The following is a 23599-nucleotide window of genomic DNA, read 5'->3' on the forward strand; positions in this document are numbered from 1 at the left end:
GGAAGGGTTGTTGGCTTTAACTAAGAGCGTGCCAATTCATTTATAGGAACAAAAAAACCTTGTTTTGTTTTGTTTTGTTTTGTTTTGTTTTGTTTTTTTCCAAACTGTGTCCAACTTGTCATCTCCGAGACATTTGATGCCTGTGACCACTCCCCTCTGATTTCTGTTCATTTCAGTCAGGGATTCATAGGATTGATACATTTTCCCAAACCTAACTTTCATATTTTACTGAAATAAGAATGTACAAGAATTAGTAACTTAAAAGTTGATGGCACTGTTGGAACAAGAATGACAGTGAGTGAAAAAACAAGTTGCCAAAGCCATCCAAAGTGATTGAAACATCTGGAAAATAAAGCTACCAGGATCAAACTGGGTCTCTGATGGTGCCTCTTTTCAGAGAACATGACTGGCATTGAGTTCATAATTTCTCTTAGTCTTTTTCAAAGGACCTCAAAGACCTCAAAAATGTAGGAAACTCCTGCTTAAAATCATCTATTATATTTTCTAGAAAGGGTCAGAAAAGTGTAATTTCTTTCATTTCCAGGACAGTGTGCATCTGCTTTCATTCATTTCTCAGCCCACTGGAATCTGGATATTATTCCCCTAATTCTACTAAAACTATGCTCCCTAAAATTGCCAACAACCTTTAGGTCTTCGAATTTAGCAGATACTTTTCAGCCTATCTTATTCGACATCTGCATCTTTTTACTTGGTTCATACCCACTTCTAAAAAGTCTTTCTGCCTTGGCCTCTTTGACCGTATTCTCTCCTAAATCTTTTAATGCCCTGCTTAGTCTTTCCTACTTTTTCTAATGCTTGCTCTTCAAATGATCTTTTCCAACAGAGTTCTGTCCTGACTTTCTTCTCTCTTTCTGGAGAATATCCAGCACTTCCCATTTTTCTGATTTTCTTCACTTCTGTTCTCTCAATGCATGTTTCCAGTTGTCTGTGGGACAGCTTCACTTAATTATGCCATGAGTGTTTCAGACTTACCGTTTTCTCTTCTGTCTTACACCCACCCCACCCATCCCCCACACACTTTCCAGTTGACGTTGGCTAATAGTGCATAATCACCCATAGAGTTACCTTTGACTCAGTCATTAAGTTCACTCTATCCCTGAAATATCTCTTAGCTATCATTCCCCTCTTCTCCATCCTGCCTGCCTGTCTGTCACTTAGTCTATAGCAGTAGCCTCCTGAAAGGTTGCCCTTACTCCTGTTATACTCTTTTCTTTCTGCCTGTAATGATGTTTACCTGGCGAGTACCTGTTTATCTTTCAAGACCCCTGTAAAATCTTTCTTAACATCCTCTACATATGTATGAAATTCATCATACCATACACTTTTTACATACCTCTATTTTAGTACTTACATTGCATTGTAATTATTTGCCTATAACCCTATGAAGTATATATTCTTCCAGAATAGTGAGTGAATCCAGTCATCTACCTTATTATGTCCACTTTTCAGAAGGTTGAGATCTGGTTTGCCAACTCGTCTGGAACAGAATGCTGGAAACAGAAAAGAAATAATGTGTTTTATTTCTTAACATTTATACCTGAACTTACTGAACTTAATAATATCATTAGATGATCTGGTTGTCAATAAACACTTGAGTCCAAGAAGGAATAACCTATGGAATGTACCATAGGAGATACTTCTTACGCCCTTCTGTGATGGGGCACCCTGCCTCTACAACTCCCATTCCTATTCTCCTTTTCCATTAACAATATTTTCCCTTTACACTGGAGATAAGATGCATGAAAAGTAGCATATAAAAGTGAGACTCTGTTGCATGCTCAGAACTAAAATGTCAATGTTGAGGGGAGAGGTCATTTTTTGAGAAAAGATTATAGTTTGTTTTTTTTTTAAGTTTATGTATTTTTGAGAGACAGAGAGCAAGTGAGCAGGGGAGGGGCAGAGAGAGGGGAAGAGAGAATCCCAAGCAGGCTCCACGCCATGAGCGCAGATCCCAATGTGGGGCTTGAACTCACAAACCTTGAAATCATGACCTAAGCTGAAACTAAGAGCTGGACGCTTAACCAACTGAGCCACCCAGTTGCCCCTAGTTATTTTTAATAGAAGTCTTCTCCATGAAAATGACCTGGTTCAATCAAGCACTGAAACTAGTTTTTTAAATACTCTATAACTGTTCTGGAGACCTTATTTACATTTACACAAATGAGGTGGGGTAATTAAACCTGGCTTCTGCTTTTGTTGACAGGGCAATTTGTCTTGAACCTTGGTAAATAGGAATCTTTGATGCTATTGATAACTGAACACATCTGCCTGTTACTCTTAAGGTTAACCCACCCAGAGGTTCCATATAGTAGTGGAGCCACATCATCCACCAACAATCCAGAATTTGTGGAGGATCTCTCCCAAGGTCAGTTGCTTCAGAATGAGGCTTCAAATACAGCAGAAGGCACTGAACAGAGGCATGAAGATGAGGTAAGCTGAAGAAGCATTTCTTCCTGTTACCAGTCTCTGAAGTTTCTAAAGAAGCAGTCAGCAAAGGAATTGATCGAAGCATTCATCCTCTGGCCCCCCTACATTCTGCAGAATTTGCTTCGTAGAACCATATTAATGGTTTCACATAAAACCATATTAATGGTTTTAATGACACAGAGACAAGTAGACTCTTTTTCCCCCTGCTTAATAAATTTATACCTACATCATACTAGATGCTCAACAAATGCTTACTGAATGAATGAATGATTTAAATAAGTAATTAACGAGAAGTCTACATGCCCTTGTTCAAGGCCACACATTTTATGCACACCAAGCCCTATAGCATGGAATCATACATTCTCAGAGGATCCACACCACTTACCAAGCCATTCACCCTCCCATAGAGGGCATCCTTCTCTAATGCACACAAGGTTCCATATGGGCCTGGGGCAGTCATGCCCTTGTTGGACTTTCAGTGTTCCTCACAATTGATTGATTACATTGTCCACGTTAAGGCACTCTCTTTTAGTCATACAAGAATACCACCATGAATTTCATCTTTTTTCTTGTTTTATTTATTTGTTTTTAAAGTTTACTTATTTAATTTGCGAGTAAGTGCAAGCAGGGGAGGGTCAGAGAGAGAGGGAGAGAATCGCAAGCAGGCTCCATGATGCCAGTACAGAGCCCAACGCAGGGCTCAATCCCACAAACCATGACCTGAGCCAAGGTCATGACCTGAGCCAAGATGAAGAGCCGGATGCTCAATCAACTGAGCCTTTCCAGTGCCCCATCATCTTTTTTCTTACTTTAAAAGAGCTGATTCTTTTCATGTTGGCATCCTTTAAGATTATAATGAATGCTTGAAGCTTCTTAAACATCTTAAAATCCTTAGTAGCTTTAATGTTACTAAGTTTACAAGACAAAATCAGGGGGGAAAAAGGCTGATAGCAAATACACCATTTGCCCAGTGGTGAATAATTCATATTAATTTGGAGGACTACAGTACTATAATTAATATTTTAATGTTTTTGTCCCATTTCATTTATCTTTCTCTTTGAAAGAAGAATTCTTGTATCCATAAAAGTTTATTAAGTGATAGGCTGTGTGTATTTGTAAAATTATGAAGCAAAAGTGTGAGGGAGCTTTCATCTCATTAAAAGACAAAGAGATGGGGGGTGCTTGGATGGCTTGGTCAGTCTCTCTGCCCCTCCCCTGTTCATGTGCTTGCTCGCTCTCTCTCTCTCTCTCTCTCTCTCTCAAAATAAATAAATAAATAAACTTTAAAAAAAGAAAGACAAAGAGAAAGGGCTGTGGTAAAACATCAGTAGTACCTCAGTCCTTTCTTTAAACTTTTTTGAGGTGATTTCATTTTTTGATGTAACTCATAACATATAAAGACCTCTGACTTTATAAAATAAACATCTTAAGGAACAAGTCATCAAGGCAAAAAACTAAGTATTCATTTTGGATATGTTATACTTGATGAAATTTCGATATTAATTTAGAAATCTATATGTTGTCTACTGTGGGAAGTGAACTGGTCTTTGAATGGTATCAATGAAAAATATCCTTCACGAATGATTTTTAAGCCCTGTACTACAACTTGTCTCTTTGCCCAGTGTTTGTGACATCTTGTTCTGATCTACCATGACAGTGTCCCTGGCACAGTGCTATGTATGTGCTGCATTTCTCATTTAGGAAATTCCCCTGTCAGGAGTTAGGACTTGTTAAGTGCGTATGAAGGCCAAAGTGTACATGATCATGGTGCCCCTTCTTCTCATCAGTTAGGATTAGCCCCTTAATGTAACAGTCTGTAGTGTGGTACATGAAAGGATGTGCAGATGAACCATCTAGAGTTCCTTCTTGAAGACTGCATTGTAGTTGTTTGTACCTATGACAGATTTGGAGAGCTTTGAATATCTAGGCTCCTAATAGTAGGAAAATGCAACTCTTATCCTGTTTTGTTCGTTTGTTTTATTGTTGTGTTATTTGGGTGGATTTTGTAATTTGGTTTTTGGTTTTTTTGTTTTGTCTTACAGCAAAGAAGTAAACGAGGAGGTTGGTCCAAAGGAAGAAAGAGGAAGAAACCTCTTCGAGACAGCAACGCACCCAAATCCCCCCTTACAGGATATGTTCGATTCATGAACGAGCGTCGAGAACAGCTTCGAGCAAAAAGACCAGAAGTCCCATTTCCAGAAATCACAAGGATGTTAGGCAATGAATGGAGTAAACTGCCCCCTGAGGAAAAACAGGTAATTGTTCCTATTCCTGATCCTCTGCTTGGTTTTGATTATGCCTCAAAAATAGCTTCCATCAGAAAAGCAAAGAGGATGGGTGGTTGATTCTTCAATTTTGTCATGGGGCATAGAAGAACAGAACAGCAGGATTCAACATAACTCTTTTCTCTAGCACAGTGGTTTTTGTACTGTTTCAGGATCTGCTTCAGGGGTACAAGCAGGAGGGCCCCTAGCAGCCCCCCTAAACCAAAGCAGCTCTACTTTTATTTGATTTATATGCTGAGAGTTCATATAAGAATTTTATAAAAAGTGATTCAGTATTGAGAAATTAAGAAATCTGTTGATATAATTTATTCTACCGAGTCAAATGAAAAGTCAGGAGTTCAATAAGAAAAGGTCATTTGATAAAATTCTGCTGTTCACATAAGATTTTTGTTTAAATTTTTTTAACGAGTTCTGGCAAATTTAACCCACTATGAAAAATAAAGCAAGAACTATTTGAATTCCTCTCTAAGCAAAAACTAACACTGTTGCCAAACTGAAACAAATCCATTTGTTAGACAGGGTTGAGAGGAATTAAGGACAAGATAGCCACAAATTGGTTGAAATGCCACAAAAGCAGAATGATGGTAGGTTGTGGGAGTGGCTTGGGGTTAAAAGTTCCCAGCATTCTCAGCATCTGAAAGATAGCTATATTTCTTTTATGTCTCATACTCTTTACAAAGGATTCCAAACAAACAAAAACCAAATTGAAAAATACTCTGGGGAATTAACTGAATTCAGAAAATTTCAAGGAGATTATATTAAGTTGCAACTTGAAGCTCTCTGTAGTAGCCAGCAAGTAGAAACCAGTGCATATTGTCCATTATTTTATCCCTAATGTATAAAGGGATCGTGAGCTGTACATACTCCATACTTCATTGTTTACTCTTTTGTTTTTAATTTCTTAATTTCATAATTAATACATGCTCTTTGTTTAACATGTTTTTAAGATGATGCAGAAGTGTGTACAGGAAAAAGCAAAAGTAACATTAATTTTCTCCAGAGATAACCACTATTAGGTAGGGCAAAGGTTTTCGTGTTTGTTTTTAACTTTTTTTCTTTTTACTGTTTATTTATTTTTGAAAGGGGAGAGGGGCAGAGAGAGGGGGGTACAGAGGATCCAAAGCAAGCTCTGCACTGACAGCAGAGCCCAAAGCAGGGCTCAAACTCACCAACCATGAGATTGTGACCTTAGCCGAAGTCAGACACTTAACAGACTGAGCCACCTAGTTGCCCGTTTTTAACTTTTTATTTTGAAAAAATTTCAATGTACAGAAAGTTATAAACACAGGATAGTACAAAGAATGGCTAAATACCCTTTACCCAAATTCACCCGTAGTTAACACGTTTTACCCCGTCTGTCCATTTGCGTATGCACTTACACTCTTCTGAGCAAGCTACACATACTAAGCACTCACGCTCACTTGCTTGTGTGTGCATGTGCATGCTCACTCTCTCTCACTGACATACCCACGTGCACGCACACTCATGCTTGTGTGCTTTCTCTCTCACACACACACGCACACCTTTTTTCAAAATCATTTGAGAGTAAGTTATATACCTCATTGCCCTTCACCCCTAAATATTTCAGTGTGCATTTCCTAAAAGTAGATATGTTTTCTCACACATAGTTTCATTATCAGCTGTATAATTTTATATTAACACAATACTTTTATCTAATTTACTGTCTATATTCCAATTTTGTCAGTTGACCTAATATCCTTCCTCTGTGACATTTTCCTTCTCCAGTTCAGATTCCAGTCCAGGGCAGGGTTTTGTGTTTCATAGTCAGAACTCTGGATTCCTTTAATCTGGGATATGTCCACAGTCTTTCTTTGTCTTTCATGACATTGATATTTTTTAAGAATGCAATCCCTCCCTCTTTCTCCACCTCCTTTTTGTTTACTTCTAATGAACATTGCTCATTTTGTACTTGTCTAATGTTTCCTTGTGATGACATTGAGTTATGCATTCTTAGAATACTGCATAGGTGGTATTGTGTCCTTCTCCGGGTATCACATGTGCAGGCACACAATGTCCTTTTATTCCTTACTGGTAATGTTAATTTTGCTCTCTCGATAAAGTTTTTTTATTCTCTTTTACAATTAATAAGCAATCTGTGGAGAGACATTTTAACAACATACAGAGTCCATTCCATATCGACGTCCCCCCTAGATTTAGCATCCACTGATGACTTGCTTGGTCTGATCTTTACCGTGAGGGTTGCAAAATGATAATTTTCCAACTCTAGCACTCCCTTCACATTTACTGCTCAGCTTTCAGCATTCTAACTTAAGCAAGAACCCTTTTCCTCCCTGCTGTTTGTTATTTATCATTGGTATGAGCATACTAATTTTTTTCCCCAAAGGTTTATAATTTTATTACTGTACTTCAGTATTGGGGTACTTAAATTGTCCCATGTTTGACCAGTCGGGTGTCTTCTACATCTGACTCTTGTGCAAGACAAGGTTTTTAATGTAATATCTGACTCTAGTTTGTGTCCATTTAAAAGCACTATTTTTATACATTATTTCTTAAACCTAATTGCTGAATGAAAAGGACAAGGCACTAAACAAAATTATCCTGTTGGATCAATGGCTTTATTTAAATAATTAATAGCACAAAGAGTGCAGATATAGGCTCTGTCATAGTAGTCCATTTTAGGTCCATAGGATGAGGTCATTCCTTTTTATGTTCTTTGTGTCTCCCGGCTTTCGTGCTCTACTCTTCTGGCTCTTAAAAGGCCAATTGATGTATGAGATCATTCTCTCAGAATGGGTTGGGGATAGAGAAACAAAGTAATATTCCATCCTTTCTCTTGGGAAGACTAAATATGCCTATGTGGTGTTCAGTCCTCTTGAGGACTCTAGTGGCCATGTATAGGTCTGTCTATGGGGTTAGAGGAATAACTGTAATGTCTTCATATGAATATTTTATGAGAATGATCTCAATAGAACTTGTCTTCATTAAGTTAGAAAATGTAATAGTGTAAAGAATTAGAATCACCTATTTCTTTTATAATTGAAGGATTATATTTTTTTCTATCCATATGATTTCTTTAGTCTCCCTTAGAGCTTATCCCTCATATACTTTCTTCCCATATTCCAATTGTCCTCTGTTTTCTTCAATGAGTTCACTAATATTTTACCCAGATGTGTTTCTTGAAAATAATTCCACATTTCTTTCCTAGCGCTACCTTGATGAAGCAGACAGAGATAAGGAGCGTTACATGAAGGAACTGGAGCAGTATCAGAAGACTGAGGCCTACAAGGTCTTCAGTAGGAAAACCCAGGACCGTCAGAAAGGCAAATCTCATAGGCAAGGTATCAGAACCAGAATGAGATGTTTTTGTAGTTTGTTGTGCATGACAGAGTGTCACAAAGCCTATTGTTAGCGTGATAAATGTAAAAGGTAAGTTTCCATCATTTCTCTATTGTGCCACATTCACAAACATACCTTGGAATTTTATTAAAATCATATTACTCTCATTTAAAAATCTCAGTTGCATTTCCATATCCAGTGTCAATAATTTGATTTGTGTTCCAAGACCCCTCTTAGTTGCCTATGCTTTTTTTCCTAATTCCGGGTTTAGGCATTTCTCTGCCTCTAAACAAGTCTGCTAAACTACATACCTGCCTTTCTTTGACACCACTAAGCCTTCGTGCACCATTTCTCCCACCCTTCAGTGCTCATCCTTTTCATTCATTCATCCATTCATGTATTCGTGTACTCAAACACTACATGTTGAGCTTTCATATATTGTCTACCAGGCTTTATTATACCAGGCTTTCACCTAGGCATTAAGGATGCAACAGTGAACATGACAGACAAGATCCCAGTCTTCATGGATTCTTGTTCTCTGTTAAAATTGTTCATCACACCCTTCAAGTCCCCTTTCTTCAGGAGACATTGCCAGAGAAGCCCCACCTCCCACTAGTCTGTCATTCCTTAGCCATTGCATCTTCTCCACATTTGGGCATCTTGCCTGCTAAACTTTAATGTTGTATAAACAGCCTATGGTGTGTGTCTCCTGTCCACTCTCCCACTCTATTCTCCTCAAAGGTCAGAACTGCATCTGCTGTTTCTCTTTTGTCTAACTAACTAACTGTAGCGCAGCACAGTTCAGTTGCTTGGGTTTTGTTATTGTTTTGTTTTGTTCTTGAAACTAATGTTCTCTTATTCTTTCATATTTTAGATGCAGCCCGACAGGCCACTCATGATCATGAGGTAATTAGCTTTCTGTCTACATATCATATATCTGTTTATAATAATGTTGCTGTTTGTCATGCTTTTGGACCTTTCTTTTTTTTCTTTTTTTTTTTCTTAATGAATGGCATATTATTTCCTATCACATAATTCATATCGGGTGAGTTGCTTTTGCTCAAGGATTCTTACTATATGGCGGACACCTATCATGAGTCTGTCCTTGAACTACAGCCTCTAACTCCAGTCCTTGTGGTCCAAGAATTTTATTGCCTTGAAATGCTAAATATGGCTGGAATTTGGAGTGAGGTATAGAAACGAAGACCAGCTGAAAATCATAACTTAATGATAGTTTTTCATCATCAGATATCTCACTCTGACTCTCAGAAAGTTGTTTTTTAGGGAATTCAACATTTAGTTAAAATGAACTATTCAGCCACAGTGTCAGTGGAGCACAAGTGACAGTATCTTGGTTCCTAGCTCACAGGCACTTATTTGTTTACTGGCTTTTTCCCCTCCATTTGGTTTAGCCTGTCATCCATAGGATTTGGGCCTATGTTCCTATATAGGATTTTAGGCCCATGTGTCTTGGCTATGTGTCTTGGCAAAGAGAGCGTTATATAGGTAGCCCAAGGTTCACATATGGTTATAAGAAAATAAAATATTTTGGTAATTCCATGCTTTACAATACTCAGTGACTTTTCATCGCTTATCAAATTCCATTCACCTCAGCAATCTGAGTCTTCTGTAATCAAGTCCCACCTTCCCTTTCCAAATACCTTAACTCCCATGTTTCCCATGTATATCTTACATACTTAGTTAAAAAGCCTTTACTACTCATTGTCCTCCATGTGCCCCCATCCCTTTCTGCCTCATGCTTGTGCTCATATTCTTTCTTGCATGAAAATACTTCTGTCTGTCACTCAGTTTCCCATTACCCCTCCCCATCACCCCATTCTGCCTCGCGAAATTCTAGCCATCCATCAAACCCGGTTTCAAGTTCCATTTCCTCTTTCAAGCTTTTCCTGTGTCTCTAGCTTCCTTTAACCCTCACAGCTCTCTCTGTTTCTCATCTGCAGTCAGCTGCTCTAGCTAAGGTGTTGAGATTATTCAAGTGCTTCTGTTCTTCACATCCTGGATTATAATCTTTTCAAAGGCACCCATGGTCTAGTTCCATCTTGTACCCACCCCATTACGACCTAGCGTGATGTCCGTGCATTGGGAGGTCTTCCAGAAATACTAATTTTTATACAAAACCCATCTGTTTAAATAACAGCGGAAATTTACAAAAAAAGAATTTTCTGTTGTAATCTTGCGTGCTTTTGGCTTTTTAAGAAATAATTTTTTCAAAATAATAACTTACTTACTTCTCTTGGGTCTGTAGTTCTCATACCTAATTTGGCATTGGTGACCTTCAAAACATAGAGAAAACATTTAGATTAACAAGTCAAATAGATTATTTTTAAGTTATTTTTAATGCTTTTTAAAATTTTATTTTAGTGTTTATTTTTAAGAGAAAGAGAGGGAGAGAGAGAGACAGAGAGACAGTGAGGAAGGGGCAGAGAGAGGGAGACACAGAATCTGAAACAGGCTCCAGGCTCGAGCTGTCAGCAAAGAGCCTGATGCAGGGCTCAAACTCACTAACCATGAGATCGTGACCTGAGCCGAAGTCGGTCGCTTAACCAACTGAGCCACCCAGGCACCCCATCAAATAGACTTATTGCCATCCATGAATTAGAAAGTAAGAAGCATAATAAATACTAGCATTTTATTCTTCAAATAAATCCTATGAAAATATAGACATATGACATCTCCTGACATCTCCGTGCTCTAATTAGGGTGAAATAGTATGATATTTTTTACTTGAGAAACTGTATGTATACTTTATATTTAAAAGCCTAATTGAATAGTGTTGCAAGCTTTTCATTTTGCCAGATACTTATATAATTACTTATTTCTCTTTTTGTGTGCCCACCTACCCATATCATGAGATTTCCATACTTCCTTTTTCCCTTATTAAGCATCCTTTATAACTTCTCTATCCTTAGTGGTTGCAAAAGAGAATTTGGGCAATAATCTAAAACATTAGATCTCACACTTTCTAGTCAACAACTGATTAATTCCTTTCATCACTATGAATTTTGCTGGCCAAATTATATGTGGCATTTTTGTCCTCCGTAAAGTTTATAGTTTTAGTCGGGAAAGATTTAGTAGATTTACTCAGTCACAGAAACTCCTGCTGATGATTTGAGAAATGAAGCTTTTTATTAAATGAGGCTTTTTATTTATTAAATGAAGCTTTTTATTTTTATTTACATGATTTAGCATGGTATGGATTCGATTTATGAAAAAGGGATAAATCTCTGTGTGATTTCCCTATTTTAGGATTAGATACATGTTAAATCAAAGGAAAACAAGAGGAGAGTAGATGGACAGCCAGCAGTAGTTTCTCAAATGTGCATACAGTGGGCTCTGTAAATCTGTCTATTGGCATGTCCACATCAGGATAAAGCTCTCTTAGCAAGGTTATTGACCCAATTAATGTCCCTCATTTTATCAGATTTTATTTTACATTGAATCATATCTTTCTTAAACTTGGTAATTTCAAAACAATTGAAATAAAGAAATAGTTTGACAGTTTTTAAACATAGTTACATAATGATTTCCTTACGTATAACTTCTTAGTGTAGTAGTTCAGAAAAATAAGAAAGCACTAGGAGTGAAAAGCAGCCACAGAATTCCCCATGGAAAGGATGAACCGAATCAGGCTTTAAAGATTCCTCAGGTTTTGTGAGGGGCACCTTGAGGAGGGTAAAATGACTTGAGCAGAGTTATGAGTAAGTTAATAAAAGAGCAAGTATCTTGCAAAGTGCCTAAAACATCATAGCTTTTAAATACATGCTTATTTCCCTTTACTTATCCCATTAGGAGTAAAATGACAAATGTAGTAGAATATTCTTCAAAAATATTCTTCACTTCAAAAAGACTAAGACCTCAGAAACTCTCTCAACTGACCCCACCCCCACCCCCACCCATTTTGCAGGCAAGAAAAGTGACTTGCCTGAGACAGGAAAGAACTTCCCCAGAATCACTTACTGAATTACAGGCAGAAGTACGAGTGAGATGCAGGCTTCTGTATCCGATTTTGGCATTCTTGGCTGCACATGCCACACTAAATGGAACAAACTAGTGTTGAAAGTGAAAATGGGCCGGTTGGTCACCAAATCTGTCGCTAATTAAGACAGAAATTATTTTGTTTGTATAAAGAAACCTATTCTATTCCTAAGTGGAACTTGGATTCCTAAGACATTGTTACCATGGCAGGTACTGGCAAGTTCCTGTCAGAGCTAAACAAATCTGACCTAAAAGCCACTTGAGTGTCCTGCACAGCACTGGGGCACTGGGACTGGTACACAGCAGTAAGAGTGTTCCCTGAGGTAAAGGGACCTTGAGCAAAGCATGTCACGTTCTATGAAATTCTGGCCTTGAACCTAGATCACAGCAAAATAGATTCAGTTCGAAAGGGCCCCTGTTCTTTTACCCTCCACTCAATATATAGAATAAAAAACCTAAGTGAAGGGCATTTTTGCTCCTCTTAGACCAAAAGCCAGCCTTCTAGACACAGGAGTCAACTAGTGTTACTCTCAAGAAAGCGTCTACATCTCATGTGAGGACTAAGATAGAAACAATAATTTTGTTTCTCCCTTAATTTATGAGAAATGACAAAATGACACTCAGCCTGAACAAATTAGACCCTTTCAATGAAGAGGTAATGAAATCCTTATGATTTTAATCCCTTGAGCGATCCTTGGAACAGCTTAAGTATATCAGAGCCCCCAGGAGGATCCTCTCCATGCCGAGTAATGTACTCAGTAATGGAAGAGTGCTGATGGTTTTTATTACCACTCTTCCGTTAAGTAGAATTGCTGTTGCCTTTCAGAGACTGAGCAGTTTCATTTAATTGCTTTCGTGTTTCTTCTTTTGCACTCTAAGACTCTGTACCAACGGGCAGTGTGTTAATGTACCTACACGGTACTATTCTCTGCCCTTATGTATTTAGCTTGGTTTGGGCCACTCTGGCAAAGAGGAGAATTACCTGTCTGAGGAGACTCAAGGCCTTGGAGAGAGCTCTTGGTACCACAGAATTGGGGGGCGAGCATCCCTCCCTACGTAACTAGCAGATACTTAGACCTGTGACTAGGTGACTGATCTCATATGAACCTGTAAAGTTAAGTAGGAGACTGAGCAAGGTAGCATGATAAAGTCATAAGACTATACAAAGTCATTTGTGGACTTGTATCTGTTACACCTTGTTCATGTTCAAATTGTAAGTCATAAGTTTTCTATTTTCCTATAGCAACCCAGCAACAGAGTTAGAGCATAGGTAAGCCAGCAGAGTCCTGAGAAAGCCACTATGAAATATGTCTAGGATCCTTTCTGGCACCAACTCTTCTTGCCCATGCATTAGTTCTCCTAGAAACCACCAAGAACTGGCCCAAGGTACAGCTTTGCATGTTGAAATTGGGGCTTTCACTGATAATTTTGTTGTTTATTTTTAAATTGATATGGGAAAGTTTGCTTGCCTTCTTTAAGAGATAAAGGTAAAAATTAAGTGCTCGGAAAGTTTCTTTAGGTAAATACATAGTTTTTCAGACTTAACATCTTAGATGTCTCTCTTGATCAGCTGCCATTGGCAGGCTGTTCATACAACCCAGCCCCCTTACAAGGCAGATGCCAAAATGAATATGGAAGCTTGGTTGTCAGAATTCCCTCACAGACTGTTAACTGCTTAGCTTTTTACTGGGCACCAATCATATTTGTGTTCAAAGATAATAAAAGGCTAGTGGCAAGAGTTAGGAAAGATGCATTCTATCTCTGGCTTTAAACATGTTTTTGTAGGAATGTTTTGTTTTTTTGTTGTTTTTTTTACCGTTCTTTATGTTATAAAGATTTTGGAACCTTCAGATCTCACTAGCAATTCTTCAGTACTCATTTCCCACTGTTGTCTTTACCATCTTATGTAAGATTTTTTTTTTTATGTAAGATTTTAAACATTGTGCCAATACACTTATAATCTATATTCCTAATCCTTTCAACTTCAAATTCATTGTAGAAATTCCAGCCAAGGCATCTTGAAATTGGCTTTATTCTTAAGGGTCACTGTGGAATATATTTTGCAGTAGTTTTGTGAGACCTTTATTTTTAAACTTTATTTTTAAATTCACCAAATTGGCAAGTTAATTTTAGGCTTTGTTATTCTCTTCTATCACACATAATCCTGGATTTTCTCAGTTTTAGAGGCTAGTTATTTCTGACTTCTTGATTTTGTTTTTGTTTTTGTCTTTCCTGTGTTTGAAGAAAGTGTAAAAGATCCCCAACTATAGGCTGCGCCTGTAAATAAGTAAAGTGGTGGTACTAATAGGATGCCATTATTATTGCTCGTGACCGGCAGATCTCTGCTGAAAGTTCTTATTGTCCATTTGGCAAACTTAGAACAGACAGCCCTATCTCAGAGCATTTTACATGGATAACCAACAGAAGCAACTGAAAAAACATGTGGAAATTCCCATTCTCTATTCCTACCTCAATACTTGTATACTGTTGACTATTCAAAGCACAGAACTCAGAAATGGCTTCCAAATTCTCCATTAGAGAAACTTATGTAGGTTTTTTTAAGATTTCTCATTGCACAGCAATTGTACACCTGAGAGAACTAAATATTTAACCTGCTTGAGCTCTATGAAAGGTGATTCCAATGAAAAGGTGGAATTTCCCTCACACCTTCACTTGGACTGATCCTTGCTCACCCTACTGTTTCATTAAGGAAGACATGGCCTTCAGGCCTTACCTATTTAAACACACACACACACATAACACACAGTGGAATATTACTTAGCCATAAAATAATAATGCAATTTTGCCATGGTTAGGCCTAGAGGGTATTATGCTAAGTAAAACAAGTCAAAGAAAGACAAATACCACATGATTTCATTTACATGTGTAATTGGAAAAAAAGACACAAAAAATGGGAGCATCTGGATGGCTCAATTGGTTAAGCGTCTGACTCTTGATTTCGGCTCAGGTCATGATCTCATGGTCGTGAAATCAAGCCCCATGTAGGGCTTCACACTCAGCGTGGAGCCAGCTTAAGATTCCTTCCTCTTTCTCTCTCTCAATCTCTCTCTCTCTCTCTCTTTCTCTCTCTCTTTCTCTCTCTCTCCCTCTCTCTCTCTCCCCCTCTCCCCCTCTTTCCCTCTCTCCCTCTCAAAACAAAACAAAACAACACAAGTGAATAAATAGACAAACAAAAAGCAGTAACTGGCCCATAAGTACAGAGAACAAACTGATGATTGCCAGAGGGGAGGGATGTTAGGATGGTCAAAATGGGTGAAGGGGAGTGGGAGGTAGTCTTCCAGTTCTACAAAAAGTAAGTCACTGGGATAAAAGGTATAGCAGTGGTTTTGTAATGGCATTGTATGGTGACAGATGGTAACTACACTTGTGCTGAGCACAGCATAATGTATAGACTTATGGAATCACTACATTGTACACCTAAAATTAATGTAACATTGTGTGTCAACTATACTTCAAGAAGAGAAGGGGGGAAAAAAGAACTGTTTTGTTACTCTTGATTTACAGAAAGAAACAGAAGTAAAGGAACGGTCTGTTTTTGACATTCCTATATTTACAGAGGAATTCCTGAACCACAGCAAAGGTAATTACTAAAGTATCATTTTGTATTCCTCAGATTTGTCACAGGGGATTTCATTCTCAGGAGGGATTCATTGCTCAAAAGCAATGGTAGTGATATTCTCCACCCTAGGGCTAGTCTGGAAGAAGAAAGCTACTTTTTTTTCACTCTCTAGCAAAAGTAGCTACTCACAAACCAGTGAATGAAAGCTAGACCAGTTTTGTTAAAGCTACTTTAGTTTCTGGATCAAAGGAAATAAATATGCATCACTAATTCAGTTGCTTTCAGACTCTTAGCCCAAAACCCTTTGTATAATAAAAGCTTATATGGGCATCCAGAATATAAAATGAGTAAGAGCAAAGCTGACCCCATTGCAGGAAAGATGGAGACCCACAGCTGTGCTTGCATCAGTCTCCCAGGATCCCCTTGCGAAGCCCTTCAGGCTTCTCATTGCATAGTTTTAAAAAACAAAACAAACATTGAAATACCAAGAATTGCAACTGTTCCTTGCAATTTTAAGTAGGAATATGACCAGCTTTAAGAATTAAAATAGCTCTGGGGACCCAGGCATTTTATTGCTGAAATTGCTATCTGGAAGGCTATAATGAGACTAGGGAAATGAGGTGGGGTAGCTAATTAGAGAAAGCTAAGCAGAACTTCCTTGTAAGAGTCTGGGAATCCTCCGAGACTCCTAGTGCTACTTGTGTTCTGCGCGGGGGGTGTGTCCTCAGCCCGGGAGGCAGAGCTCCGCCAGCTTCGCAAATCCAACATGGAGTTTGAGGAGAGGAATGCAGCCCTGCAAAAGCACGTGGAGAGCATGCGCACAGCAGTGGAGAAGCTGGAGGTGGATGTGATCCAGGAGCGGAGCCGCAACACGGTCTTACAGCAGCACCTGGAGACCCTGCGGCAGGTGTTGACCAGCAGCTTTGCCAGCATGCCCTTGCCTGGTAATGTCACACTTCCCCGAGCACTTTGGTGGTGGGGGCAAGGGAGCAGCTGCTATTTGTGTTGGTAGTAGTGGGGTAAGGCTGAAGTCTCCCCACCAAGAGGAAAATCAGTAAAATAAGGGTTTTCCTCCCTCAGCGTTTTCTGGGGGGTCACGTAATAGTATCTCCATATTGGCTACGATCATCCATAATTTTAGACTCTCGGGTCATTTAAATTTTTCTCCAATTACATTTTATATAATTTACTTTCTGTTAAGCTTAACTTGATATTCAGAATAATGGAAACTGAGTAATAAATCCTGAGTAGGGCATTTTTCTTATATATGTTTGTTTGCTTTGTAATTCTGTTTTAATGGGAAGGAAGAGAGAAACAAACACTAGTATATTTTATATACTCTTTCATGTTAAGGATAATTGCAGCAGAAAGCAGGGAGTCTCTAACATTTTGTTATATGCAGCTATTCCTATATACTGTATAGCAATTATATAGCCCATCTTTTTATTCAATCTCTGTGGATTAATTTCATTTCTTTGAGGTCTAAAAGTCTCATCTGAAATGAAAACCTGGTCTGTGGAGTGGACCACATTAGAGTCATAGTTGCCTTAACTTGGAGTCACTTAACTGTGTTATGGTTGAACTGAATAGGGAGGATTTTCCTACTTTCTCTTCTTATCTCACTTCAGGAAGTGGAGAGACACCTACAGTGGACACCATTGACTCATATATGAACAGACTGCACAGTATTATTTTAGCTAATCCCCAAGACAATGAAAACTTCATAGCTACAGTTCGAGAAGTTGTGAACAGGCTTGATCGTTAGGGAATGGTGAGTGCTCACTGATGCGATATGTATGTGCCAACACGTCATCAAAAATAAGGCAGTAGACTTTCTCAGTACTACTAAAACCCTGGCATTACATCAAATAAATGAATTGGAGACTTGATTAAAATCACTGTTATATGATTACTCAATGTAATAAATAATGTTAGAAAAGAGTTTTTTCTCATGCATGCCTCAGCGTGGTTAATGGAAAGAGCATGATTTTTTGTGGTTGAACCTCCATTCCAGCTTTGTCAGTTATTAGCTGTATTCTCCGGTGTCAGTTTCCCAAAGTGTTCTGAAGAGAGAATGGGAAGCTTAGAGGAAATCACCCCCCCAAACAGCACTTAAAACAAAATAAATATCACTTAATTGTTAAACTTCCTTTTCCCTGGAAAATACTAATGATAACCTACAACAGCAATCACTGAGACATTGTATGTATATAAAATCTACATGAATAAGAAGCTTTTTATTCACTACTCAATATCAGAGTAACTATTTGTATGTTAAATGTTAATATGAACTATCTCTACAGTGAAACAGCTATTGCCCTGTTTAAACAGATTTAGAGTTTAAATTTTTTTTTTTAATGTTTATTTATTTTTGAGAGAGAGAGAAAAACAGAGTGTGAGCAGGGGAGGGGCAGAGAGAGAGGGGGAGACACAGAATCTGAAGCAGGCTCCAGGCTCTGAGCTGTCAGCACAGAGCCCAACACAGGGCTTGAACTCACGAACTGTGAGATCATGACCTGAGCCGAAGTCGGACGCTTAACTGACTGAGCCACCCAGGTGCTCCTAAGCAGATTTAGAGTTTAAAGGCAGGGGTGGGGCAGGGGGGCGCCTGGCTGGCTCAGTTAGAAGAGCACTTGAATCTTGATCTCAGAATTGTGAGTTCCAGCCCCACATTGGGTGTTGAGATTACTTAAATAAGAAAATAAAAAGACTTTAAGTAGATTTAAAAACTAAACTCTCAATAAGCAAAAAAGAGAGGAGAGAGAAAATAAGCCCTTTAAAAATATATTCAACAAATGACTAGTAGTAGTTCCTCTTAGAGAAGAAAAAAAAAAAAATACATTTCCAGAAAGTCTGTCCGTATAAACTTTTTGGTATGAATGGTCAGTCATCAGCTGTCATTTCAAATAGAACTCGTAGGTGTTCACTTAAATTCCTAGAGCTAGGGTGCCCTGTAGTGTGCCATCCCACAGAATTGACAACCCTTTGGTCTGCAGGCCCATTCCTGCAAACGTAGAAACTGTGGAAATCCTAGCACCATAGGATGAGGTGGCCATATATGGATCCAAAAACAAGAGGGGACAGCAGAATAGGCTTCTTACACTGGCCAGTCATGGTTTTGAATCGTTATTTATTTGTCCTGCAGGTACGTGAGCACACTCATACACACGTTCATATTGTAGCATGGTTTGGGCCTTGAGCAAAATGTATAAGAATAAATAATTAATAAAACCCATGATTCTTTGTCTAATGAGGCAACATCTGCTAGCAGAGACAAAAGCAGTAGTCTCTATCCACCTCGGCCATGCCATTGGATGGTAACTGTGTGAGACAATGCATGATATGTTAGCCTCTCCTGTGCCCTGATGGGGAAAGGATTACCGTCCTGGATTACCGTCTAGTGTGTAGCCAGATGGAACCGACCATACTTCTAAGAGACGACTGGACTCCCTACAGAATAAAGAAGTGGCATTACTGCTGCTGTTTGCGAAGGGAACAGCTTGTAAATCTAGGCCTGGGATTTTCTGGAGCTCATCATCCTTCTCATTTTCACACAGTGTTTTCAATTAGCACTCTTGTAGGCTTGAAAAGAGAGAGCCGGGACAAACAGTGTGGAAGACTGTGAAAGAACACAGTGATTGATAATATGGTGTCTCCTCACGTAGGTATAGGGCATTTATTGCAAGTTTTGAGCCAAAAGTGGTTTTCTATTTTGAGCATCTTGCCAGTGAGAAGACTTTCGTAAAGCCTTACCCATCCTGAGGATATAAACTGTAGTATCCGTTCTCTGAGGTATCTTTGAAAACCTAGAATGTACCTGAAATACGAACCATTTTATTACTACAGATTCTTACAATCCAGCCATGCAAACATAACTAAGAGTAGATAGTTCCCCACACCCCTCAAAACTGTCAAATGAAACAATTATAAAGACTGTGATTAATACTAGCTTGGCCTCATTATACAGATATGTACAGACAGCTAGGCCTGATGTCCCCAGCATTCGTGGTGCAATTAATTACTCTGACATGAGCTTGGCAAAGGTTTCATCCACTGTTAGGAGCCAGTGAGTGAAGGGAAGCCAGTGTTCTACAGTTTTAGAAGAGCATATTAGAGCTGGGAGGGACCTTTAGAAATCCCAACATTTTACATAGGAAGAAACTGAGTCACAGAGAGGTGAAATTTCTTGCCTGAAAATACCTAAGTAGAAGAGTGCAGAATCCAGGACTAGAACACGTATACCCAAATTCTAGTTCAGTGGGGTTTCTAAAACATTGCTATAAGGAGGTGGGGGCAGGTATAAGGGGAAGGCACCAAAAACCTTGGAATACAAGTGTTAAGATAAATAGGAGGTAAATAGAAAAACTTACAATCCAGTGATTAAATGTTATAAAAATTTGGTCAGCCCATTTAAAAATTATTTTTATGGACATATAGTGGAAGACTTGCCCTAGTTGTCACCTTTCTCTGTATCTAACCTAGAAAAAAAGTAGGGCTGGGAGGAAACCATGGGGGCAGTTTCACATTGCGAGGTGACCATGTTACATAAGCTGTCAAAATCCATATGTTGCTTAATTTCAGTTTAACCAAATGAAAAATGTTTGGCTCTTTGAGGAATTGAAGGAAAAAAAGCCCTTTCTTACGCGATTGCATTTTTAGCAATGTAAGAAAATTTATTGATCCTGTGCACACAATACATTTCTATATATATGCCAAAGTTTTTAGATTTATACTCGAAGAAAATTGGTTTTGATTGATTATACATTCTTTGGTCTAAAATGGAGTACTAATTTTCCATCATCAGATTTGGCCCCGATAGTTGCTTTTCTGTGTTCAGCTGACGATTTTCCTACCTCCCCACTGTTGCTGAACTGGAACTGAACCATGTTCTTCATTGAAATGTGATCTCAGACATCTCAGGGAGGTTGTCTGCTTGCAGCTTCATGCACTCTTGTTTACCCGCACCCTGCTCCTCGCCATAGCCCTCCCCAAAATAGAAGAGAGTATTTGTTTTTTTCTAACCCATAGCTCTAACCCTTTCTGATCAGTGCTCACCTTTTCGGTATCTTCATTGTTTTCTCCCCCCCGGTTCTACAGGTCTTAGAGCTCCGTGGTGTTCTGTGAGTGGTTTTACTTGTGAGGAATGAGAAGCCATCCATGGAAATTTGAACTGAGCGGAGGCAGAGAGGGGGCACAGATTGCTCTGCTTGGGGAAGAACTGTCAGTTAGGAGCTAAATGCCTTCACCCCGGGAAGCCATGTGAGGGAGCAGCCAGAGGAACATGGATGCACTCTTCGTGTGGCACCGGCCTTGTGCAGCTTTGAAAGCGTACAGCCGCTCTCCCAAGTCTTCAGTTTCCTGTCATCTGCATTTCTGATCAAGTGGGTCTGCGGATATTCTGCTGACCGGGCAACCCTGACACTGACATCTTCTGTAGCAGAAAGGAAACCTTCTCATTGTTCCCCTTCAGATGGGACCCTTTTATCTGTGGCTCCAGTTTTCTTACCTAGCTGTCACTTTTTTTTTGTAATGCCTTTGGGGGTTATTTTTTATTTCCTTCACCCCCACCAAGTTATACATCTCCATTTTCTGACCTCTGGGCTTTGTTGCTCAGCTGGCTCTGAAGGAGAGTTTCTCTCATTGGACAGGCCCAGGCTTCTCCCATCATTGTCCTGCTGTGACTCCACAGAAAGGAGCTTCTTGTTGACAGTGTCCTGTAGAGCAGGCTGTGTTTCTTACCCCACATGGCACTCAGTGGGTGCCAGCCCTCATCGAGGCTTTGTGATTGCTGCCCTGAAGGAGAATGCTCTTTCCTTCCTCCTTGGTACTGCCTGCTGTTTTCTAAGCATTGCTCCTGCACATACACGGTGTCCCAGCCCCAGCAAGGCTCTTCTGTTCCCATCTGTTGGCAGTGTCTTGTGGAGCATTTTCACTGAGGAAAAGGTCACTGGTAAACAGGAGAGAATGGGGAAAGTCGTTTCTGATTTGGGATTGGAGAAAAGGAAAAAAAAAACAAAAACAAAAACCCAAAGTCTATCATGAGGGAAAACTGAGGGAATCCCTGTCTGCTTTAGGTGTACTGATGCTCCGGTGGGGATAGGTGGAAATGTTCAAAATAGTCTCTTGAGCTGACAAACAAGGGCACAGAGGAATTTGTCTTTCCTCTGTAGCCACAACTGCAAAATCTATGTCAAAAGGACGGGCTTCCCTTCCTTTTCCCCTCTCAGTAAGTGATTTTTTTAACACCACAAGGGGAGAGAGGTTTCTGATTCTCACCTCAGGGTTTGGTTTTGTTTTGTTTTGTTTTGATGCTCTAGAGCACAAGGCTGACAGTTGCAGCTGAGATCTTTGGAACCAAAGTGGGGCATGCTGAGCCCATTGTCTAGGCACCGTGCCACTGAAGCAGGTGGAAATGTGTCCCCCTCACAATCTGCTCATAAGCCAGGGTGCAAGCCAGAAACCCCCTGTCGTGTTGCTGCCCCATCCTGTCTTCTCAGCATCTCCTTACCTGATTTCTTTATTAGCCCAAAGGAAAGAAAATAACAACAAAAGCAACCTTTTTGCAAAATGTTATGTGAGCACACATCAAATTTCCGTGCACTGAAGCCTACATACAACCACTTGACAACTTCCTAGAATAAGAGCCCATCATTCCTTGTTGCTATAAACCTAGCTTGCTTTTCTGTATTTTCCTGTTTTTCTGCCCTCGCCTGCTGTTCCTGTCACTTCTCTCAGACTCCTCGCCTGCTCAGTCCAAGCTAGAACACCGTGTGTGTGGCAGAAGGACAGCCAAGCCAGTTCTGGAAGTTTGCGCCTGCCTTCTGCCAGACACTTTGTCTCCTTTCTTCTTTCCTCCTGATACTTGTCTCTTTCTCCTTTGTGTCAGTTTTGTGCACCTTTGTTAGCAGTGCTGTTGACCGGAAAGACTGCACCTTGGTCCAAAGATTGGTTCAAAGATCATCATTCTCCCGACTGTAGATAGGACATCTGACATTGATTTGAAACCTTTGCATATTCAGGAATGTCCCAGATCTTGGGAGAGAACTACAGTCTAAAACCATTGTCACAAAATACACAACCTGCTTTTGAAATCCCGGCTGTCTCGGTATCTACACACCTGACTTTGGTGGCTGGGATTCAGCTGCCACAAAACTGTCAGACTCTGTAAAGCAGGTCTGTGGTACCACCACCCCCCCCCCCCAGGAGGGGGTGAATGAGGTTACAGACTAACGCGGTACCTAATTCATGTTTCCCAATAAACCAGTAGCTATTCCTGCACACTTACATGTTCTTCTCAAGAAATTAGTTGTGGCCTATTCAGTGTTACACATTTCTTTTTTTCTTTAATTAAAACCCAAGGAGCAGCTGAGGAAAGTTAAGACAAAGTGTTTTATTTCTGACAACATTAAATTTTAGAAAAAAAAATTGTGTACATGTGTTTGGAACTGTTAAAATGCCAAGTTTTCTGTACAAGTGTTTTTGTAATTAAACTTTTAGATTTTCTTTGTTTTTGAAGAAGTTGATATGCTTGCTTGACACTTGCCTCATTAAAACTTTTCTACGTGGAATCCATCACCTCATTCCGTTTTCCCTGCATTGTGATGAAAAAAAGACCTACCTCCGCCTTTTCATCTTAAAGACTGTGTCAACTCTACGTTAATCATCAAGACTGTTATGCTTTTAAAGCATTAATACATTCATTTTACTAATTGCTTATTCAAAATGTGTCTTAGAGTTCAACTCTTTTAATGTATGTATAACAATACAGTGAGTTGTAATTCATGTTAATGTAGCAGTAGTATTCTGGAGGCAACTTGAAAGAAGTCTGATGTTCTCCCTTTTGACAGAAGAGAGGAGTTATCCTTAGATGCTTGCTTTTAAAAATAACCACTCCTCAACCAATCAAAATCATTTTTAAAGGAAATCTGTCACCCATTTCCACCATGCTTTCAAAATCCTAAGGATGAGGTAA

General features: G+C 39.3%; 2 protein-coding genes across 9 annotated transcripts in view; one reads left to right on the forward strand and one right to left on the reverse strand.

The window, feature by feature from the left end:
• PEAK1 (pseudopodium enriched atypical kinase 1) overlaps positions 1 to 12178 on the reverse strand; it is a 370979-nt gene extending 358801 nt beyond the window's left edge. For all 7 annotated transcript variants that reach the window (XR_006203423.1, XR_006203424.1, XR_006203422.1 and 4 more), the window contains exons 1-3: positions 12030 to 12178; positions 10301 to 10345; positions 1450 to 1511 (exon numbers count right to left, since the gene is read on the reverse strand). The gene's annotated coding sequence lies outside the window, so the exon portion shown is untranslated. The remainder of the gene's footprint in view (positions 1 to 1449; positions 1512 to 10300; positions 10346 to 12029) is intronic.
• The window catches only part of HMG20A (high mobility group 20A), a 68824-nt gene extending 45519 nt beyond the window's left edge, over positions 1 to 23305 (forward strand). For both annotated transcript variants that reach the window (XM_042941340.1, XM_042941342.1), the window contains exons 3-10: positions 2304 to 2451; positions 4491 to 4703; positions 7921 to 8053; positions 8926 to 8957; positions 15573 to 15648; positions 16356 to 16571; positions 17256 to 17398; positions 20725 to 23305. In XM_042941340.1, the coding sequence (XP_042797274.1) occupies positions 2304 to 2451; positions 4491 to 4703; positions 7921 to 8053; positions 8926 to 8957; positions 15573 to 15648; positions 16356 to 16571; positions 17256 to 17392 (955 nt within the window). In that variant the 3' untranslated portion in view covers positions 17393 to 17398; positions 20725 to 23305. The remainder of the gene's footprint in view (positions 1 to 2303; positions 2452 to 4490; positions 4704 to 7920; positions 8054 to 8925; positions 8958 to 15572; positions 15649 to 16355; positions 16572 to 17255; positions 17399 to 20724) is intronic.
• Positions 23306 to 23599: the final 294 nt, after the last annotated feature.

The sequence above is a fragment of the Panthera leo genome, chromosome B3, assembly GCF_018350215.1.
Source record: "Panthera leo isolate Ple1 chromosome B3, P.leo_Ple1_pat1.1, whole genome shotgun sequence".
Classification (NCBI taxonomy): domain Eukaryota; kingdom Metazoa; phylum Chordata; class Mammalia; order Carnivora; family Felidae; genus Panthera; species Panthera leo.